General features: G+C 39.5%; 1 protein-coding gene across 1 annotated transcript; it reads left to right on the forward strand.

The window, feature by feature from the left end:
- Positions 1 to 1,672: 1,672 nt before the first annotated feature.
- Positions 1,673 to 8,542, forward strand: LOC123430306 (phosphoinositide phosphatase SAC7-like). Its single transcript, XM_045114207.1, has 18 exons — positions 1,673 to 2,040; positions 2,131 to 2,222; positions 2,444 to 2,501; positions 2,954 to 3,010; positions 3,101 to 3,134; positions 3,893 to 3,973; positions 4,146 to 4,252; positions 4,482 to 4,568; positions 4,720 to 4,797; positions 5,151 to 5,221; positions 5,300 to 5,398; positions 5,650 to 5,749; positions 6,331 to 6,439; positions 6,531 to 6,603; positions 7,114 to 7,207; positions 7,608 to 7,691; positions 7,812 to 7,878; positions 8,073 to 8,542. The coding sequence occupies exons 1-18, from the start codon at positions 1,684 to 1,686 to the stop codon at positions 8,201 to 8,203; spliced, it is 1,779 nt and encodes a 592-aa protein (XP_044970142.1). The 5' UTR covers positions 1,673 to 1,683; the 3' UTR covers positions 8,204 to 8,542.
- Positions 8,543 to 15,508: the final 6,966 nt, after the last annotated feature.

The following is a 15,508-nucleotide window of genomic DNA, read 5'->3' on the forward strand; positions in this document are numbered from 1 at the left end:
CAAAATATCATTAAGTGTGTAACGATAGTCGACCATAAAACAACCTTTGAGAATATGACGTTAGAAGAACGATCATACTGAATCGATCCAAAACTCTTTTGTTATAGTTTGAGATAACATTGTCAAAGTCAATTACTATAACATGTAGTGTTAACATGTGTTTTAGTTCCTTAGACCATAAAAGTATCGTAGTCAGTACAATGGACTTTGGATTTGGTCGAACGTCATCTGTAACAGGGAGATTATAGCGACAACTTACAAGTTCATGAGAAATTTTGACAGGGAACTAGATAACTCAAGAGTGGGGATTTGCTCCTCCGACGATGGAGAGGTATTCTTAGGGCCCTCTCGGTGTGAAGACATCCATTATCGCATGGCCATACAAATGTGGCTATGTCACATGGTATGCCAGAACACCTCAGGGAGAAAGAAGAACAAAGACGATAACATGGATACCGATACATCTCGCATCGGTTTCTGTAAAGTATCATGAAGCAGAGCGAATAGCACATTATAACCAGATGTTCACTCGAATGACATTTGTGTATTAAGACGGATAGATATAGACTTTCACGGTTCCGCCGTCGATCATTGAACAGAGGTGATCAGTCCATGTCTAAGTTGTACCGAACCGACACGATCACAAGTTTAAGGTGATCGCGATCTGTTGAGTGCTAGTAGGACAAGAGTAATAAGGGAATATTTATGCGATACTATATTTTCATTAATATTCAAAATAGCTTTTACTTTCGAGAGGAACCGAAAGCGTTTCGGGGTCATCCGGAACGGGCAATACCGGGTGTTACCGATATAAATAACGTATAAGCCAAAAAGAATGTTTATGAAGGTGTTAGATTAATAATAATAGTTAATTGACTGGGTGTAGTTAAACTGGCTGAGTGTTTCTGAAGATGTTAAACATTTTCCACTTATATATTGCCTGATAAGTGGAGTAGAAATGTACTGTAATTAATTGACCAGAAAGAGTAAAGAGTAGAGTCCGAGTGTTTGAAACAAAAAGAGGTCTGGTTCCTCGCCATGCCATGCAAGCCGCGACGTGCGGGCGGGCGGGCTGTCCACTCCTCCGCCACCACCACCACCACCGCCCCGCCAAACCCTCCCCACCTCCCTCGCGCGACGCACGCACGGACTCTTCCCCTCTCTTCTCTCCCCCCCAGAGCAGCCGCCGACCCATCCATCCATCTCCGCGCGCGGCGTCGTCTCCGTCTCCGTCTCCGTCTCCGTCTCCATCTCCGTCGCCGTCGCCCAGCCCGGCCGTACGCCCGGTTACCGCGCGCGCGCGCTCGCAGGTAACGCTCGCTCGCTGGCTCGCCTCCCGCCCACGGGCTCGTACGCGTCAACCGATCGATCGCCAAGGACCGGACCGGACCGGACAATGCCATAGGTCGTCGGTAGGCAGGGCACGCCGCGCATCGGTTGATCGCGCCAGCCGTCGTTCGTGCCCGACGAACCACTCGCGCGCGTTGCCTGTTCGACGGAATGCCCGACCCGCGCCCCGCCTTCTTCCGGTTGCTCACGGGAACTCTCATCGCGGCCTCCATGCCACCATTAGGGCCCCGGTTCCACGACCACGCTGAGCGGCCGGCCTGCATTAGTCTCTGACATCTCTATTGTTTGGACAAAAGATTCACCATGCTTAACAATGCTCCAGGGTACCCTGCAATGGATGCGCCAAAGGACGCATCTCCGGCACCGAAGCTGCACACGAGGCTGAGGGTGTGGGAGTTTGCAGACCGCTATGTATTTGAGCCGGTCGATGGCCTTGCCGACCTGTACCTCTCAGTAAGCCGGACCAATGGATCTATGAACCTAGTGCAAGAGCTGCCACCGCGTGGCCCCTCGGCAAATCCAAAAGTTAGGATAGTTTTTGGTGTGATAGGAGTGCTCAAACTTGCAGTCGGATCATGCTGCCTGGTCATCACTGACCGTGATTGTGTCGGATCCTACATGGGACATGCTGTTTTCAAAGTTACAGGACTAAAGGTTCTGCCCTGCACTACCGCATCTTCGGCCGAGCAGGTCCGACAGTTGTTAATTTGTTCCCAGTTATGCTGTTTCCGTATATATGTGTAAGGCATGTAATGACGGCAGAATGATTGATGTTACCAGAAAAAGATGGAGACCGAGTTTTCAGACCTCCTGGATGCTGCAGAGAGGAGTATAGGCCTGTACTTCTCCTATGAGGCCAACTTGACACTTACGTGGGTATCGTATATGATTCCTTTTTGTTAAATTTTGATGTTTAATGGCACATAGAGTTTCAAAGAAAACATGTAATTGGCCTACTAAAATGGATGCCAATTTTCTCCCAGTTAAACTGTACCAGAATCTATCAATGCAGTCATGCTACTGTCTTAGTTTAACTCTGTTCTCTTGTCATTGCAAGTCTGGATAACATTCACCTTCATCACTTCTGTTGCAGTTTACAGAGGCTATATGATCTTGGCGACACGTTCAAGGCACTTCCACTTTGGAGACAGGTTTGTTGCCTTTGCTGGAGCTTGTTTACACATGGAATGGCCAATCCTTTTCCCATTATATCAAGTAATCTACTACATCTGATGCTAGGTAGGAATTTTGATGTTCTCCTTGTTGCATCTTTGGTCAGTTGGTTACGCTTATGCTATAGAAAAAAAATCCATTTTTTAATGTCTACAGAAAAATCTGAATATCTGGACAAAGTAATCACCATAAAAGTAAACTATAATAGAATTTGCACAAAATAACATGAACTGTAGTCATGGCATGTAACTATGGCTGGCTTTACACTTAGGCTTCGGTATATGTTGTTTCTTTTGATGGTATATGGCTAAAGCGTGTACTCGTAGTAGTACAGAGCCGATTTTTCCGAATGGTTCCTTGTACTAAATGCGCCTTTCAAAATGTGAATACAAACTCTTCTGCGCAGACCAATTTACTACATTCTTTGCAGGCAGAACGTAGATTTATGTGGAATGGTTACTTGTTGGAGCCTCTCATTGAGAACAGAGTAAGTTTTTTTTTTGTAATCCCCGGTTTTAAGAATATCAGATCCAGTATTTGTAAAGTATTTTGATTTCCTTTTTTTCTTCCATGACAGCTGGACCAGTACCTATTACCGGTCGTTCAAGGAAGTATCCTTTTCTCATTGACTCCAACACACTACCCAAAATATCATACCATGAGCCTTCTCTCCCCCCCCCCCAAATTTTTTTTCCCAAATTAAGTGACTTTTTTTACTTTGCACAATCAAAAATATATTCTCAATTCCAAATATAGTGCACATTTGACTTCTCACAATACCCAACGCATGAGTTTGAGTATGATTTCTTATTTATAATGTACCTACAAAATTAGTAAAATGCCATATGACATAACAGCATTTCACAAGACAAGTAGAATGACATTATTTTGCATGCTCAATCCATGAACTTCCGTATTAATGACAAAATTAGTAATATATATATATATTAGTGGTCAAAGTTTTAAAACCTTGACCACATGTATACTTATGTGCCTTATGATACTATTTTACATATGCTCAACATAACTGAAAGGTGGGGCCAGACAAAGGGGTCTGGCTGTGTTGATCAGGAAAAAAAACTTATGTTGTGGCAAACATAAAATAGCCTGTAACAGAATAGTGGCATTCGTGTAATTTGCACAAAAACAATGTCATAAGCTGAATTGGATTTGAGAATAGTGGCATTGGTGAAAATTTCCCAATTTATTTGTTAACTGGTGGTTAAATATAGAGAAGTTCGACTGCATGCTTTTTAGTACGTCATCTATTTTGACAACAGATGGAGCATTGCTAGTTTTGACTTAAATTACCTATTCGATTAGGATTAGTTACATCAATTTGAGTTGCTGCAACTTAACTAAATGTCAGGTTTTCAGAATATACATGCAGAAGTTGGATCAGATAAAGTACTAGTAACCATGATTGCACGCAGGTGCACAAGAAGGATAGGTGAGAGTTCTGACTTCTGAAGCATGAAAATAAGTTTGATCATGAGTTCCTTTCACTATTTTTTAGTTAAACTACTTTCAGTATTTAATCAATTTGTACCTGGCCTCCCGTTTTCAAGAAATTGAATAACTTTTGGTTAATTAAGAAATTAAGTGGATGTTGTTAACTGAAGGTACACGGTGTTGGAGACGAGGTGCTGATCCAGAGGGCTATGCAGCAAATTTTGTTGAATCAGAGCAGATAATGCAAACAAAAGGATATACAGCATCCTATGTACAAGTAGGTTTCTAAACAAACAATATGAAAATCACTGGCTAGATTAATAGCTGATTAAATGTTTTTGATTTTTAAGGTTCTTCTGTTCTCTTTTGGTCTTTTGGTTTCTTTCCTTGTAGTCTGTGTGCTAAAACTCTTTAGGTGGTGCAATGATCTTCACCATATTCAAATGGTACTTTGTTCTTTTTTTTTATGTTTTTGGATAACTCAATGAAACTACTGTATATTGCAGGTCCGAGGCTCTATGCCTTTTCTGTGGGAGCAGATAGTTGATTTGACATATAAACCCAGTTTTGACGTTGTTAGAGTAGAGGAGGCGGTGAGCTCTGTCAATTCTATCTTTATTCTATTTTCCTTATCTTCAGGGCATTGATATATTATTCTAATAAACAGTGTTGATTTTTGCACTACAATGCAGCCTTGCTGTAACCTTTTTTCATCCTAATTTGTGTTGCATCTCTGTTCTGCAGGCTCGTGTGCTTGAGCGACACTTTCATGATTTACAAAAGAAATATGGAGCTGTCGTGGCTATTGATCTTGTCAATACAGTAAGTAATGAACACTTGGGCACACTACGTGTTAGAATTTTTGTGTGGTGCTCCAGCATAAGGGTGTCTGTTTTACATTAGCAGATTCAGAATTCTTCATTTAGGAATAATCTCGCATATTTGTTTGGCACACCACCATTGTATCTTTGGTTGTGCATATTTCATTCTTTCCAATGGAACTGGTAACTCTGTTCAGCTTGCGCCCCATGAATGATCTAGCTATTTTTGGAGAAATTTTGTTTACAGATTTACTTTTCATATATATATTTCAGTGTATGGATGCTTGTTGGCCTAATAGTAGCTTACTCTGTTTTCCATGTGCGTTTACTTCCTTTTCTTATTCCTATATTCAGACTGGTGGTGAAGGCCGCCTCTATGAAAGATATGCAAAATCGATTGAGCCTATTCTCAGTGAAGATATAAGGTGACATTTTCCACAATTTGGATTTCCCGTATTGTGGTTGTCTGTTCCTAATTGTGCTACATTGTCTTCTTACTGCAGATTCATACATTTTGACTTCCATAAAATCTGTGGTCATATTCATTTTGAGCGCCTTTCACAGTTGTATGATCAAATTGAAGATTATCTTAAGAAGCATAAGTACGTTCCTCAGATATAAGAAATGAACTTTTGCGTGTTTTACTAGTTGATGTTAATTTTCTTCAGACTACACTTGCTCCTGTTGTTTGTTTCTACAGTTGTTTAACCTGCATTTCTTTGCCTTGCTACCAAAGTGCTATATTTGATCAATGTATTTGACACGAAAGCAATACTAATGATGATGAGCGTACCATGTTCTTTATTTGTCTTATTGCTCCCATCTCCATGGTATTACTAATGCTATTGTATAGGTACTTCCTTTTGGATGATCAAGGCAAGAAAATTGTGGGGCAAACTGGCACTGTCAGAACAAATTGTGTCGATTGCTTAGATCGTACTAATGTAACACAGGTACAAACTCTAGTACAACGCCTTCATGTTTCTTTGCACTTTAACGCCAGGCAGTGGCAAGTTAACATAATCTCTGTGCTGTGGCACCTAGATGCATTTTTAGAAGGTACAGAAGTTAACACCATAACTTGTTCTAGGTATTTTTTTAGATGGTGTATAATTATGTATCAGTGGGCTCATCTAAGCTAACAACAAACACGTATGTGTTTCTTCATATATGTAAATTTTAAACTAGCATGAGCTACATCGATTAGCTTGTTTAGGTTGAGCCATATGTTTCGTTTGATGTTGGTCTATGCTAGAACAAAATATCATACTGGTGCAGCCAGATTATATGCCTCACTTGCATCTAATTGCAAATCTTTTGGGCCACAACAGTCTCGAAGTATTGGTGTATTGGGCCATCTTTCTAAAACGAGCCATTATTGCATTGCCATTTTTAGATATTGCCTTTTTCTCTTACCTTCTATCTTGACCTGCATTTTGCATTGCTTAAACAGATCATTAAAGATCATGTTTTCTCTGATCTTCTATCTTGATCTTCATACTGAACGTTAACAACATCGACAATGCTTAAACAGAGCATGGTTGGAAGAAAAACTCTTGAAAGCCAGCTCCAGCAACTAGGTGTTCTTGGTGGTAACGATACAATCAGCAATTACCCAGCTTTTGATGCAGATTACAAAGTTTGTGAGTATTATGTTTGATATTCTCTAACCACGGTTCTTACTTATATTCCCCTGTATTTGTCTTTGAGCAATGTTACTGGAACCATTTGCAGTGTGGGCAAATCATGGAGATGCAATAAGCACTCAGTACTCTGGTACTCCTGCTCTGAAGGGAGACTTTGTCCGGTAATCTCTATAAAGCGAATGCATCACTCACTTGATTTTTTAAGTGTTTGTAATAAAACTGTTAGCAAGCATCCTTTAACCTCCCCTTTCATTTGCCCAAATTGGTTTACTATTTTAAGAACACTAGTAATTCTTGCCACCTCGAGTCACAACTCACAACTGAGCTGCTATTTTCATTTGATTTAAGGTTTTAAGATGCTGTAACATCTGGTGCAGTAAATCTCTTCTCCTGTTTCACCACCAGAATGTCTGCTGTTAAATATAAATTACAACAGTCCAATCTGGAGAAAAATGACCTGTAAAACTGAAAATTTCACGTAATATGGAAAGTAATACTGATGCATCTAGATATGGTAATATATTTTTATTTTTTGCTCTTTGGTGGTCTTTCAGCTTTACGCATATACATATTTTTCCTCGTCCGGTCTTCCAAGGAAAAGACTGTTGTCTATTTTCATCATTTCTTATGCTTAAGCTGTTCATATTTACAGATTTGGTTTTGTCTATTAGGTATGGGAAACGGACTACTCAGGGAATTTTTAATGATCTGTGGAATGCACTTGCTAGATACTACTTTAACAATTTTGCAGATGGTACTAAGCAGGTATTTTCGCTGTCTTAGCATGCATGCAACTTAGGTGAATACAAAAAAAAGTTCACAATGTGGCGGGGTTTGGTTGGAGTTCACTGTGGATGGTTGGGGCGAGTGAGGGCAGGTTTAGATCTGACAAAGAAATTCTTTGATCAGCTAAAATTACATAAGTGTTGTACCATCATTACATCTATAATAAAGGTTTATAGAAGCTAGATAATGGTAAATCAAGTAATTATATCCATAGTTGAGTTAAAATGTGAGAAACAACTATACTTTATATTTGAAATAGTATCTTATATTATACAAAAACTTTGAAAAATATGCATTACAAATCAACCAGGTGCAACGATCAGTGACCTGCATCTTCCGATCCTTCTAAGTTTGAGGTTTGTTTTGCTTGTGTTTCTAGGATGCCATGGACCTTCTTCAAGGACATTATGTATCATCAGTTAGTCGGGACATCGCGGTTCCAAGCAAACCCGGAGTTATGCAGGTGGGGGTATTATCTGGTTCAGTGTCCGACACTTCTTTGTGTACGACATTAATTGCAAATTTGCAGTGATTGGTTCTAACATTGCACTGAATGTCGTCTTGCACGGTTTGTCCTTTGCAGTCCTTTCGTGTTGCTTTTGCATTGATATTGTGCGCTGCTGTGTTCATGATTCTGTCACTACGACAAGGTAAAGTTTCTGGCTTCTGAATTTGACATATTTTATGGAATTTACAATGATTACAAAAACCCCACAAACCAAAGCAGACCTACATGGAGAAGTTTAATTCAGTCGTTTTCATGCTTCAGTGAATTATCCAGAAATTGTGCTTTATTGATATGTAAGTTGATTCTATACCGCCTTTTTGGAACCATAATTTGCAGCCCGGAATGATCTTCGCCATTTGGTGGTAGCACTTGTGTGGGCCGGTCTGTGCATTGGCATTGCACTATATGTCAAAAAGAACGGTAGGAAGTTCTGCAACCGACCTCGTTTTTACCTGTCACGCAATTGACCGATGCACGAAGGTACCTTTACATGTATGCCGAGTGATCACGGTAGCTTGTCGCAAGCTTCTCACAGCATCTTCTGTTATGTGAAGATTTATTCCTAGAATTTTTTTTCTTTTCTTTTCTGTAGGGCACTTGCCCTCCCCAATTTTGTATCAAGGTCTATTCTGGCACACCCTCCCCCTTCCCATTTTTGGATCGGGTTTAACCCCGCCTTCCTGCAATTTTGTATTTAAATTCTGTCCCTGTCTCACTACGGCACAGTTTGTTTAGTTTGGCATAATTGTAAATCCCCATTGTGATACGATAGCAATGAATTGATGCACACGCACTAGTATTTGAAATATCTACCTCCACTCATTATTACTCCCTCTGTAAAGAATTATAAAAGCGTTTAGATCACTACTTTAGTAATCTAGCTAAATGCTCTTATATTTACTTACGGAGGGAGTAGTCTTCATATACTTTCTTCCCTCAGAAGGAATTGCTTTTAATCGATGAAGGCCTGTCTATCTCCCATGTAACGTTTAATATTACCAAAACTGGACAGAATGCAGGAAAACCCTATTCGTCCGATTCTGCGGCAAATTGAGGCGGCTCCGCACAACCCCCTGGGAGTTTCGTTTACAAGTGGTTTTGGGAACTTTTAGGAGGTTTCCTGAACCGGTTTTTTTTCATTTTTTACTGTTGTTTTTTCCTCTTTCGTTTTTCTGTTTCTTTTTTTGTTTTCTATTTCTTCTTCTTTCCTTTTTTTCAAGGTTATTTTATTTTTCTAAAATTAAGTTCATGTTCTAAAATTGTTCTTGCTTTTATAAGAATGTTATAAATTTCAAATAGTTGCCATTTATCAGAAATATTCGTAACTTTAAAAAATGTTCTGGATTTAAAAATGTTCAGAATTTTCAAAACATGTTCTTGTTTTCAAAAAATGTTATTTTTTTGGTTTCATTTTTCCTTTTTTCATTTTCCTATTTCTTTGTTTCACATTTTCTATTTTTTTGCTAATTTCAAAAAATGTTTTCATGTTCAAAGTTTTGTTCACCATTTATATTTAAATATTTGTGCTTCAAAAAATAATCAGAAATTGCAAAAAATGTTCTTGCTTTCAAAATGTTTTCATATTTAAAAAAATGTTCTTGTATTCCAAAAACTGCATGATTTTTCAATTTTGGTTCTTGTATTAAAAAAATGTTTGTATTTTGTGAAAAAAGTTTCGTCTTTGTAAAAAATGTTCGGAATTTTAACAAATAGGAAGTTCACCATTTCAAAATAATTTCCAAAATTTATTCTGGACATTTTGTGAAATTTGTGATATTTTTTGAAAACATGAATATAATAAAATTTGAAAACGAGAAATATTTTTGAAATTACTGTTTTTTTAAAACACAAACATTTTTTTGAATTTTTGAAAAAAAATGTAATTTCTGAAAGACATTTTGAAACATGAACAGTTTTTGAAATTTTGAATAATATTTGTAAATGAGAACATTTTTTTAAATTCCTGAACATTTTAAATTGGGAGCAAATTTTGAAACAAGAACATATTTATAAATTTCTGAATAAATATTTAAAATTTTTCAAACAAAAGAAACATGAAGAAGAAAAAAAGTGAAAGAGCAAAGAAAATAAAAGAAAAAAGAAAAAGAAAAAAAGGAGAAAAGGCGAAACCTCACCCGTTTGATGCAGAGAGTGTCACATAGGAGCTCCCTAGAATGCATCCCGAGCTAACAAAAGCGAACAAAATTCTTCCCTTCTCTCCATCGACCCGGTATGGATGCTTATTGTTGAAATATGAGATGGGCCTAGATCTCATATGACAATTTCAAAAACATCTCTAAGGGCCTATGTAGGTGGCACGACAAGGAGTGTGGGAAGTGTAGTCCCACCTAGTAGAGAAGGAGTTCGACCTTTTTATAAGGATTTCTCTTCTACATGCTATTGGAGCTTGAGAAGAGAAGATGTTAGGTTTTTGGGGAGCGACTACGCGATTGCTAGCCTTCGTTCGACTGCTTCCTTTACGTATGCTTCGCCTTCGTCATCACCATGTCTTCTCCGATCGTGAGCTTGAAGCCGAGAAGAACGCGACCGAGGAAGCTGCCATTGTTACTACGACCAACTCGCCTAATGGAGGGTATATTATCCCGCTCCTGTTTATTCCTATGATAGTCGTACTAGTGATATCTGTAGATGTTTCTACTATCTATCTAGTATGCAACGATATGATCAAATATCAATATGAGTTTAGTCTTACATCATGACCATGATTTATTTTTGGATTAATATACTCGAAAAATTGACTGTTTACTTAACACTTACTAGGCGCGGTTTTGACTCGTCCACGATGACATGGCAAGATGACCCCAGAAAAACAGGTGGCCCGCTCCCCCCTCCTCAATGCCCGCGAGAACTGTTCTCTCCACTCTCACTCTCACTCTCAAACCCTAATTCTTGGAGATGTAAAGTACAACACTTGGAGATGCAAATTTGCATATCCACCTCCAGAGTGATGTCAAACACCCAGCCACGCGCGAAAGCCCAACCACCATTCATTTTAGTCCTCCCTGCCCATCTCCGTCGCTAACGATTTTTGTTTGAAAATGCCACCGCCGTTGTCCGTCCATCCATCCCCAACCCCAAGGCTGTGAGTTCATGTAGAGAGAACATGTTGAGGCGCACGAGAGGTTAATGCGCAACTATTATATATTATATATATATGTAATAGTTGCGCATCTACCTCTCGTGCGTCTCTCTCTCTCTCTTATATATATATTGGCCCTTTTTTCAATTAGATCGAAAGGAAGCGGGACGCACTCCTATCAGAGGCTCGCATACGATGAATACGTCATAGCTGAAACCGGAGAATACCATCGAGAGAATTGGTAGTGAATGTTGCTAATTAGATATTAGGGATCGCAAGAGATATTACATTAATTATATATATGCATGAACGTGTACTATACGTAGTAGCGTCGAATAGATATATGAAAACTTGTTGTTCAACCAAACGAAAAAAAGAGGTCACTTCTTTTTATATTCATGACGATTTGTGTAATGGTTTCTTCATTGCTATATAAAACTCCTAAACCCTTCAAAACCCCTCATTTCAAAAAAAAAAAAAAAACGCTTGCAGCTGACGTGTGGCTGTCTTTTAGTCCCGGTCAAGCCTTAGGTTACGATATGTTACCGAACATGTGTTACCACATGCACCTCTGTCTTCATTAACTATTATCACATAAACAAAATTGTCTAGAATGCGTTATCTTACTAGCTAAGTTACTCTTATCATGTCACGAGACACAACATTTAGTGAACTTCCTGCCTGCCTAGAAAATCACGGTAGAACATGACATGATTACTTTTCTATGCTAACATATTGAACGTCACTAATAAGTAATGAAATCCACTAATTTAGATGTATACATGACCATTATTACTCCGACGAATAATTGAGCGGCTGCTACTTCCCCATCACAGTTTAGAAGGCATGCACGTATACCTAGATCGTCAATTTGACTTATATAAAATATATTATTTAACATAAAAATTATATTATTAGAAAATAGAACATCTAAAGTTTCTAATGATATATTTTTTTATAATATATGCCTCTTTTTAAGTTGGTTAAATTGACGACCTAGATACATGTACCTGACTTGTAAACTGAGACGGGGGACGGGGGAGTATCAACTTTCTTGTAGCTATTCATTGACTATCCTCCTTTTTAAAAGTCTTGTAGGAAGGGGACATGCACAACGGGTTAAATGCATTATGCAATATTGAACTAACACTAGGATAATGAACACCATTCGACCAAGCTAACATGTCAACACGGTACATATACTGACACTAGTAGAAAATATGGCTTTGGTCCAGCTGATGAAAGGGCTTTAATCCTGGTTCTGTTACTGACACTAGTAGAAAATATGGCTTTGGTCCAGCTGATGAAAGGGCTTTAATCCTGGTTCTGTTATGAAGCGGGACCAATGTGAGAATCAGTCCAGTTCGTGAGGGCAGGGCACCGGCCGGGCATCGACATCCATCAATCCCGGTTAAGATGGGACCTTTAGTCCCGGTTTGAGCCACGCACCGGGACTAAAGGGGTGGTGGCAACCGTTCACCTGGCGCGAGCCTTTTTAGTCCCGACTTGTGGCTCAAACCGGGACTAAAGGTCCAAACCGTTCGATTCCCGCGCCTGGGAAGTTGTTCCGCGCGAGATCAAACGCTAAAGGAACCGCGACCCTTCAGTAAACGAGTCTCCATTCGACCTGTCCGTCCTCCTCTCCTCTCTTATCTTCTTCCCCATCCTCTCTTCGAGCTGTTCATCTCCATCCTCTCTTCTTCCCCATCCTCCACCATGAATCCAATCACTCGCTACGGGAAGGTGCTTGCACATGGCACGACCAATCTCGATGTCGTCTACACGAACGGTAGCGCCAAAGTGACGGTTTTTCTTTCCATGTTCGAGGAATGGCTTCAAGAGGAGAAACCCAAGTTCATGGGCCTCGATCTCGAGTACACGGCCGATGGCCGCGATGTTGCCGTCGTCCAACTTTGTTTAAAGCAAAGTGTCATGGTCTTTCAGTGAGCAAGGTACGAAACTTGTCATATTTTTAATTGGGGGCTTTTCTTTGATTCATACGATAGGAAAATTGCATAGGAATAGAAGGATTGGGAATGTGAGAACATATCATAGTTTTCTTGATTCATAAGAAAAATGCATAGGAAAATAAGTGCTTTTTCTTTGGTTCATATAGAAATGGGGCTTTTCTTTGATTTTCATAGGAAAATTGCATAGGAATAGAAAATTGCATAGGAATAGGAGGATTAGGAAAATTGCATAGGAATAGGAATTAGGAGGATAGGAATAGGATAGGAAAGCTGCATAAGAATTTTCTTTGTACATATTGGCCATCGTGCGAACATGTCATAGTTTAGGGGCTTCTGTTGATTCATAGGATAGGAAATTCATAGGAAATAGGAAACTTGCTATGATTCTTATTATACATGTTATGATTCTTATTATACTTTGCTGAATTATACTTGTTATGATTCTATTATACTTGTTCTAAAATATAGTATTGAAAACATTTGTTCTATTTTGTTGTTGAAATAGTGACAAACATTGTCCAAAACTCATGGAGTTCCTTCGCAGCGGCATATATTTTGCTGGTGTTGATATAACGAATGACAAGATCAAGATGATGCACACTTGGGGTATTAAGATACCAGCTGAATGCCACATTGATCTCCAGGGCAGGTTCAGGCTTGAGCATGACAAGACTTTAATGGCTCCTATGGCAGCCGCCCTCATCGACGAGGAGTACGCTGATATGAAGACAAAATTCCCCAAGCCAGGGCACAAACTTTGGGAGAAGACCCCACTTGACCCTATCAACATCGAGTATGCAACAATAGATGGGTACGTTGCATACGAGTTGTACCGCATGATTCGAATCGGCAATTATGGGCAGCGTCACCTCATACCGCTAGTATCTCCTGCTTCAGGGTATTCTCATACGGACGACGAGTAGTGTTTGCAATGGCGAACACTTTTATCTCTATTATGTAGTGCTTGGGGGTCTCTCCTGATTCGGACGAGTAGGTTTGCAATCCGGAAGAGTAGGATTGAAGTACTTTCTGTAATGGATATCTGAACTATTATTTCTATTATGTCCCTGTTTAAGTACGGTTTGTGTGTAAGAATATTTAGTATGATGCGAGCAAGCTTTCTGAAGCATTGTGATGTATGTGATGAAGATTGTCCATGGTTACGGCGCAATAAGCAAGGGACACACGTGAAGAAAAAATGAAGACTTTCTCTCCACAAATTCCGATGATGGCTTTGAACAACAATATCACTATAGTTAAATATAATATTAACTAAAATGATCAAAGTATTTATTTGTTAAAAATAATGAACTAAAAAGAATCAACTAAAATATTAACTAAAAATAATGAACTAAAAAGAATCAACTAAATGATGATACTATGCCAACTTCCAACCTTTTTCAGAATTCATTTATAGTGCTTTTCATTTGTAGTGGCCTCAACCGGGACTAAAGTTGGGCCTTTATAAGTGGGACTTTGCAAAGTTCCCAAATCCCCCATCGTCAGTTTCTTCTCCTCCTCTCGCATGACAGCGCCGACGACCACCTCGACGCCGCCAGGCTGCCCGACCGCGCCATCGCCCCTCGCCGACACCTTGCCATCCCCAGGCCCGTTGACCCTCACCGACGCTGGACCTCCTCGCGTGCCCTCCTCCCCGTCGCCGCGTGTCCCCTAGCCCCCCTCCTCATCATTGTCGGCCTCCACAGCTCCATCCCCGCGCCCCAGTGAGCTCCCCCCTTTCCCAAGCCCCCCTCCTACCACTACTCTGATCATGTTCGCCCCTACCGTGACTGCTCCGGCCATAACTTTATATGTGCTCTGTTTTTTTAATATATAAACAAATGTTAAATTTTGCATATGCATGATGAGTTTTGAAATGAATATGTGAACCTTCCATTTTGAGAGATGAGTTGTTTTGTGGAAATGTGCTCTATTTTTGAAATGAAAAATATGAAGGTAGTATTTTTGTTAAATGAAAATGTGAAGCAAGTATTTTTTTGAAATATGAAAATGTGAAGCTACGTTTGACAAATGCTTGGGCTTATTATTAGGGACCATGAGGCGTAAGACCTGCAAGGTCTGCCAAAATTCATGATTGGACAGTCTTGAAACAACAGTGCAGTTCGGGGTATTTTTGAGAAAGGAATTTCAAAAATCAGTGGTAACGGTCTTTAACTTGAATTTATATTGAATTCTGATCATCTATTTAACTATTTTACTGACTTTATTGTTGATTATTAACTGCTGCATAGTGTGTTCCATGCAACATAAGGGAGGACTTCAACGATTCATATGGTAACGTGTTGTACTTTGTGGATGATGAGAAGCGCGAATTCGAATTGAATCTGCGCAAAGGAAAGAATAAAACCATCATATATAGTGATGGATGTGAGCGGTACATTGCAGTGAACAATTTTAAAGGAGGAGAATTCATAGCTTTTTCCTTAATAGGAGAGGTGAATAGGTTAAAGACATTATATGTCCAAAGCGATGATGATGACGGTGACCAAGATGACATCATTAGCCAAGATGACCAAGATGGCATCGACAACCAAGATGAAGATGAGGACATCCAAGATGAAAATGAGGACAACCAAGATGAAGAGGAGGACATCGAAGATGAAGATGATGGTCCTATCCTTTCTGCATTTTTTTCTCAAAGGATGAAGAAGCTTACTTGGGATGATAAAGCTAGTGTGAAA

This window comes from Hordeum vulgare, chromosome 1H (assembly GCF_904849725.1).
Source record: "Hordeum vulgare subsp. vulgare chromosome 1H, MorexV3_pseudomolecules_assembly, whole genome shotgun sequence".
Taxonomy (NCBI): domain Eukaryota; kingdom Viridiplantae; phylum Streptophyta; class Magnoliopsida; order Poales; family Poaceae; genus Hordeum; species Hordeum vulgare.